Source organism: Eurytemora carolleeae, unplaced genomic scaffold (genome assembly GCF_000591075.1).
Source record: "Eurytemora carolleeae unplaced genomic scaffold, Eaff_2.0 scaffold1436, whole genome shotgun sequence".
Lineage (NCBI taxonomy): Eukaryota > Metazoa > Arthropoda > Copepoda > Calanoida > Temoridae > Eurytemora > Eurytemora carolleeae.
The window spans coordinates 71,176-79,252 of NW_019397327.1; the positions used below are offsets into that span (position 1 = coordinate 71,176).

The 8,077-nt window shown below is 30.4% G+C and overlaps 1 protein-coding gene across 1 annotated transcript in view; it reads right to left on the minus strand.

The window, feature by feature from the left end:
• Positions 1-3,493, minus strand: part of LOC111713535 (uncharacterized) — a 7,914-nt gene extending 4,421 nt beyond the window's left edge. Inside the window, exons 1-3 of the mRNA XM_023488411.1 lie at positions 2,672-3,493; positions 2,058-2,111; positions 1,794-1,860 (exon numbers count right to left, since the gene is read on the minus strand). Coding sequence (XP_023344179.1) covers positions 1,794-1,860; positions 2,058-2,111; positions 2,672-2,764 — 214 coding nt within the window. The 5' untranslated portion in view covers positions 2,765-3,493. The remainder of the gene's footprint in view (positions 1-1,793; positions 1,861-2,057; positions 2,112-2,671) is intronic.
• Between the last annotated feature and the right edge of the window lie 4,584 nt (positions 3,494-8,077).

Consider the following 8,077-nt stretch of genomic DNA (forward strand, 5'->3'; position numbering starts at 1 on the left):
TAGAGGTGTGGTACACATACACATTTACTTATCTTACACTCAATTATCCAATAGAGGTGTGGTACACATACACATTTACTTATCTCACACTCAATTATCCAATAGAGGTGTGGTACACATACACATTTACTTATCTTACACTCAATTATCCAATAGAGGTGTGGTACACATACACATTTACTTATCTCACACTCAATTATCCAATAGAGGTGTGGTACACATACACATTTACTTATCTTACACTCAATTATCCAATAGAGGTGTGGTACACATACACATTTACTTATCTCACACTCAATTATCCAATAGAGGTGTGGTACATATACACTTTTACTTATCTCACACTCAAATTATCCAATAGAGGTGTGGTACACATACACATTTACTTATCTCACACTCAATTATCCAAAAGAGGTGTGGTGTGGTGTGGAGAATCCACTTTTCATGCAAGGAAAACGACGATATCTTCTATGATTATTGATCATTAATTTACAGCGTACATCCCAGAGAACAGATTTTTATTTCAACTGAACTTGCTTAATTATTGGCATTTATAGTCTCATGGAATCCTTTCTGTCCTAATATATTGTAAAGCAAAGGATTTGAGTCTTTGCCACAAATTCAAATTTTTTAATCCTATATCTTTGCAACCTCGTGATTTACAATTTTGATATATTAAATTAAAATATAGACGGTCTACAACATTGTGTTGCAAAGATATAGGGATCAGAAATTCAGAGTTTGTTGCAAAGACTCGAAATTCCTTCAAAAATATTGTTAATCAATCAATGATAATTTCCTTAAGCTAAATGTACACTTAAAGGGAGTGTTCGCGAAAAATGAAAGGGGGAAGAGGCTTACGGCGAAAAATAAGCGTTTTTAATTGCTACTAATCTTACTTCTATCTATTGCGCATATAAGGTGAAAATTGTTAAAAACGACTTATACCAAAGAACGTAGCGTCCATACAAATTCAGAAAGATGCAACATTCAACTCGGATCGTAAACAAATCAATTTAATTCCAAGCAAATCATTCAGGTATTACAAATAATAGTGATCGATTATTTTTCAACGCCTTCGTAAATATATATTTGATATTGCAAATTATTTTTTATTTTTTATGATCTGAGTTTTATTTTTGAAAACAGTTATTCATATTTCGAGGATTTTTGATAATGAAGACGACATTTTTATATTTTACAGGAATGTTCGAAAATCCAACGCCAGCGAAATATTATTTTTAAATAAACAAAGTCAAAAATATTATGAGATATTAAATATAATATACGAATGTGTCGAAAAAAATCGATGACTATTGTTTGTAATATCTGAATGACTTGTTTGGAATTAAGCTGATTATTTTACGATCCGAGTTCGATGTTGCAACTTTCTTAAACCTATACCCCCTTTCATTTTTCGCGAACACTCCCTTTAAAGGAAGACACTGGCTAGACATGTCGGGCGCGGCACGGCAGCCCGATGGGTTGGAAAATTCATGAGAATTTAAATGATTGCATTTTCACTCTTGCTTATCAATTTTACCGCATAAAGTAGATCTAAAATCAATCAAGTGCAGTGAAGAGGAGCGTAAATACGATCCCGCTTAACATTGCTTGGACCGCTATAACTAGACAAAAGGCGACATTCAAATTTAAGCGACATTACTGGTTAGACACTGTAACCTCGTAGCTCCTCTAGTTTTGATTTAATGCTCATTTATGAAAAAAGCAAATTTATTTTTTTATATATTAAAAATTTAATTATTTTAAATAGCTTTAAAAAAAGGGTTTACCTGCAGCTGTTTTAAAGCTTTTGCTAGCAAACATGTAGATTGGTAGATTCACGCTGGCGTTTATAACCTAAACAATATAAACTGTTCTAAACTACATGTGTATAACCTAAACAATATAAACTGTTCTAAACTACATGTGTATAACCTAAACTACATGAAACTAAAAGGGAAGAATACATCTATCTATAACTAGCATCTAAAGCTTCGTTAATTCAAGCTGGCTTATTTGTTGACGTGTGATGAAGACAGTTCAAGATAAAATACCTGCAGAAATTGTACCACGCTGGATATGTACAAGAACCACAGGGGGGTCAAGTCCTAATTAAATAATAATAATAATAATAATAATAATAATAATAATATTGCAAATGTTCAAACCAACACCAGGGTTTAAATTTACAAGAGTTAGAAAGTTAGAGTTTGTAGCGAGGAATCAGTTACTTTTTAGGAGAGTATTATTTTACCTTTTTGTCTGACTTTCCTACACATTGTGGCAACAAGGCCGGGGAGGTGATCACGTTCTTTTTCATGTCTAAATATATGATTCATTTATATTTAATTTATAATATCTACAGTAGTCGGCTTTTATAACGATACAATAAAGACGAATTTTCTATTTAAGTTCGGAAGTTTTTAAATTACAAGTAAACAAAAGTATGCTGTTAATTGACAGCTTTTCTTTGATTTCATGTTTATGTGTATCCATGCTGTTGGAAAGCTTGGTAGAAATTGAAACAGANGATAATAATAAGAACAATAATAATGATGATAAAAATTCGAATTTGTTTTAGCCTATGACACAAAAAAATCAGCTCATTTGGTTCAGACATTTTGCCGGCCAGAGGGAACATATATATATGAATTATAATAATAATAACCTTTTGTTTCTCTCTGCAACCAAGGATACTCTGGATATTGACAGCTTCATAAACACTTGTCAGCACCCTAAATAGTGGATATATTATATACATGTCAGCACCCTGGATAGTTGATATATTATATACATGTCAGGACCTTGGATATTGGATATATTATATACATGTCAGCACCCTAAATACTAGATATATACATGTCAGCACCCTGGATAGTGGATATATTATATACATGGCAGCACCCTGGATAGCGAATATATCTACACCCTGGATACATCATAAACTCGTCAGCCCTCTTTGTCAGCAGTTGATATTTTCATAGATTTTAAAGATCTAAATTATTATCTTTTATTGTGTTTTTTTTCAAAAAGTCCTATTAGAGGTGTCATGCTGTAATAATACGACGATATATTGTTCACATTGTTGAACAAATAAAGGTTTAAAAGGTACTGCTCTGAATCGGGCATGAATTAGAGAAATTATTGAAATATGCAGAGTCCATAAACTTGAAATTATCTCATTGATCTAACAATACTAATCAGTGGAGAAGTATCAGCATTATGTTTCATGGAATTCAATCTTCAGGACAAAATTATGGATTCTGTTTATAAGTTTGAAAAAAGAAAATAGATATTTAGATAAGACACATAGCAGGATACATGATAGGAAAGAAGATGTGTTAATCACACAACAATAGATTACTTTATAGAAACCATGTTTTCCAGTCAACACTTGATAGATTATACACATACATATACTGACTCAAGAATACAATATAAAGCTAAATATACCATTATACTGGATAATATTGGAATTAAGCTAAGCATAAAGTAACAAAGGAGACTTTTTAAGAATATCTAAACAAATACAGGCGTTTAAAGAAAAATTGTACAAGCACATCAACAGGAGATAAAATACGTACATTTTAACATGTACATATTGATTGAGAAGATTCAAGAAAAATATGAAAGTACAATCTTCGCTCATATAAATACAGGGTGTACCACGAAACATGACAGTACCAAGACGGCTTGATGTTTGGTTTGAGTTATATCAAAAATCAAAGACGACATTCAATTCATCTGGTTACTGTCATGTTTCGTGAGACACTCTGTATGTTAGTTACAGCTGGCCAAACGGCTGGACCAAATGAGCTGAATTTATTGGATACAAACGGACAGACAAACAGATAGAGGAAAGATGGTAATACGAGATTTCATGATTTTGTATTAAATACATATAACAAGAAAACATGACCTACTCCTCTATACTTATGTCTCATCTAACGTCATTTATTTCCATTTTTCTTTGTAATTTTTTTAAGTAAAAAGCTAAAAAATGACAATTTTTCTTTTTAGTTAACGTAAAATAAATATTTTTTTTTTTTTTATAAAACTATATCATTATTACTCACTTCATTGTGAATTTCATAATAAACGTGATATAAAGTTAAATTAGCTGTACTATAAAGTTTTCATTGGTTTCCGGATTTTCTCAAAAAAATTTAGGATATTTCCAAAATATTTTTTCAATTGAAATGAAAATAAAATTGAAATCAACTTTTTGTTTTGACTTCTGCTTTGTTTCAAAGCTTATTTGATTTAGAAACAGCCATTGAAATAAGACAAGTACACAAACGTTTCATAAAATTACCAATAACACTGCGAACCAAAATAACAGTGCTATTGATTTTATAAACGCTGCAATAAGTAAATTTTATTAGTCCAGTGAAAAATATGGATTTGCATATATAGACAACTTTTTTTCCCAAAAAACTATTGTTTACTGTTTATCAATCCCATAAATATCCCTATGAAATATATTTACAGACACATTTGAACTGAAGCCAGAACTTTTAAGTAATGAATTACGGGGGCAAGCATTAATCTCCATTTTATGCAAATCTGCGGATTAATTTAATTCCTTTTCGATATCCTGTGATGGTCATTCCATGCAGTAATGACTTTAATTGAGGAATTAAGAATTTCCCATTTTAAATGTCAAGATTAATCATTCGAGCAATACTCACACAAAAGTTTCAAACTCTGGATCTTTTTGTTAGTTAAACCTGCTTTTAAAATAAAAAATTTGAACAAATGAGAATTTTAGTGAAGATTTGTTTGAAGCCGTATTCATTCTATTTGCACAGTGTCAAATATGCCTGAAATGTAGATACTAAAGCAGGAAATGTCGGTTTTGCAGAAAAAAATCTAGATAAACAGTTTTATCCACAAATATATAGTTATCTAATTCATATTTGATCAGGAAACTGTTTTGAATCGGATGCGGCATTCTATAAATGGAGGGCCACTTCAAATTAAGTTTACAGTCCCTTTAATCAAATAATACATTAAAGGATTATCGTTTACAGTCCCTTTAATTAAACCAATGCATCAAAGGATTATTGTTTACAGTCCCTTTAATCAAACCAATGCATTAAAGGATTATCTGTAAACACAACTTTTGTATTTAACACACTAAACTATTCCTACCGAAGGCAACGGATTAAAGTGGAGTACAAAAAAATATCGACTTCTGCAGGGTGAAATAAAAAAGCAAGTTAGTTTATACTTCAAGTATTTTATTAATATTTTTATACTTTTTTATTCCTTGGGAACAACTCACAAAAATTAGAGCAACTTTTTTCGTCAAAATTTAAGCATTTATGCTTTGCTTGTTTGATTTATTCTTGGGACTTAAAAAATCTAAAAAGAAATTAGAATTTAATTTTATTGACGCTTCATAACTATTACCAAATGCAAAATTGTATCCCTGTTTCATTTATTTTTAAGTATAATTAGTAGTAATTCAACTTAAATTATTTCATGTAAAATATTTATTAATTCATTCTTACAAATACATTCTTAAATTGTATTTTCTACAGTTGTGAGTTGATTATTAGTTTTTTTATGATATAATTGGATTGAGATTTGATATGGGAAAAACAGCTAGAAAAGACATTTTTTTAAATTGGAAAATTTACTGGTGACTTTTTTAATCTTGCCATTTTGGTTTTATAGAAAATATGATTCAGTTAAAGTTGTTCAGATTGCGGATATTGAGTGAAAAAATGTGAAAAAAAATCAAATCCTGCAGGCCTGCCAATGCAATACACAATATTTTTTTAGTTATTTGAGCAATCCTTTCTCGGCTAAGCTGGAGAATACAATATTACATTTTTCTTTAGAAAATCTAGGGAGAAATCCAATCTTCTTGTCAACTGCTTCTTTGGTCACACTAACACAGTATTTTTTTCAACCTAATGACTAATGTTAAATAATTGAATTCAAATTTAAAAAGTCGCATTTTCCTGTAGTTTATGGAGGTGAAAATGGAGGTCAATGACCTCCGATATAAAATTTTTTTGTGATCTTCGTAGATGACCACAATTAGAAGCTGCATGCGAAATTTCAGCCTTCTAACTCAGTTTTAGGACCAAACCGGCCAGCATAAAGTTTCGTGTTACAAAACCAGGCTTTAACCTGAATTCACAATTTTAAATTAAAAAAATTTACGAGATTAGGTAGCAAAGATGAAAGGGGTAGAAAATTAGAGTTTGAGGCAAATATTAAGTTCCTTTATTGAACAATTTACTGTTCAATTTATCATAAAACTGTATTTGCCATCAGCAAAATAATTGGTAACGTGCAGTTGATACCCAAAAGTATCTGAAACTGTTAAAATATGATAATTAGATGCTTGAATATCTAAAAATTAAGAATAAGTCTATAACTTAACCCGAACTGTTTTTAATAAAATCAAGAAAAAATTTAAACTGTTTTATCAGAATCTAGCTTGGGAATCCAGGGTTGCCCAGGGTACTCAAAATTACTACCGCCATTTACCCACATTAAATAAATAAATCTAAAACGTAGCCCGAACTGTTTGATCATAAATAAAAAACAATCTAATATTAAGCCTAAACTACTTTTAATAAATAAGAAACAATCTAATATGTAGCCCGAACTAGTGTTATTGAAATAAGAAACAATCTAATATGAAGCCCGAACTAGTGTTATTAAAATAAGAAACAATCTAATATGAAGCCCGAACTAGTGTTATTAAAATAAGAAACAATCTAATAATATGAAGCCCGAACTAGTGTTATTAAAATAAGATACAATCTAATATGAAGCCCGAACTAGTGTTATTAAAATAAGAAACAATCTGATATGAAGCCCAAACTACTTTTAATAAATAAGAAACAATCTAATATGAAGCCCGAACTAGTGTTATTAAAATAAGAAACAATCTAATATGAAGCCCGAACTAGTGTTATTGAAATAAGAAACAATCTAATAATATGAAGCCCAAACTAGTGTTATTAAAATAAGATACAATCTAATATGAAGCCCGAACTAGTGATTTAAATTAGTAATTTAAAAAAACAATTCTGAAAAAGTATCCACCCAAAAGTACGATTTTGAACGTCGACTTTGCGCTCAAACTCAGGATTTACAGATCTTTAAAAGTTTCATATGTCTCAAATGAATCCTAAAGAATTTGTCCACAACACTGCATACTCAGTTCAACTACCTTACATTTATTTGATACCAATGAATTTATTTGAAACCAATGAATGGATGGTCTGCAGAAACGTTTAATATAATTATTTAATAACCCGAACTAAACCTGATACAAACATTATTGAAAAAACTAATTTTGCTGTTTAGCAATATTTACATATATATTTCTCAAAATAAATTATCGAAGCAAGCCATGACAGAATCTTTCAGTTTGTCATCATTGTTTTCTTCGCTATTTATAAAGATTTATTTTAATATTTCTCAAATGTTGTCTTTTCAATTAAAATAAAGAAAACTTTCGACGGCGCTTCTAATGCAGAAAGAGTTTTGCATTAATCTGTTTGTAGAATAATTTTTGTTACGTTTCGTCGGATTATTAAATAATCGTAAAAACTTTTACTTAAAAGTTTTACAAAGCAAAAACATTATTTTTAACGACCACATCTTTCTGAAAAATGAACGAATGCAGTTGCTCCCTCAAAAACTGTCATAAATTAATACTGGGGAATACAGAAATACTGTGGAATACAGGAATATTGGGGAATACAGGAATACTGTGAAATACAGGAATATTGTGAAATACAGAAATGTTGCGAAATACAGGAATACTGTGGAATACAGGAATACTGGGAAATACAGGAATACTGGGAAATACAGGAATATTGGGAAAAACAGGCATACTGGGGATACAGGAATACTGGGGAATACAGGAATACTGTGAAATACAAGAATACCGTGAAATACAGGAATACTCTTAAATACAGGAATACTGTGAAATACAGGAATATTGGGGAATACAGGAATACTGTGGAATACAGGAATACTGGGGAATACAGGAATACTGTGAAATACAGGAATATTGTGAAATACAGGAATACTGTGAAAT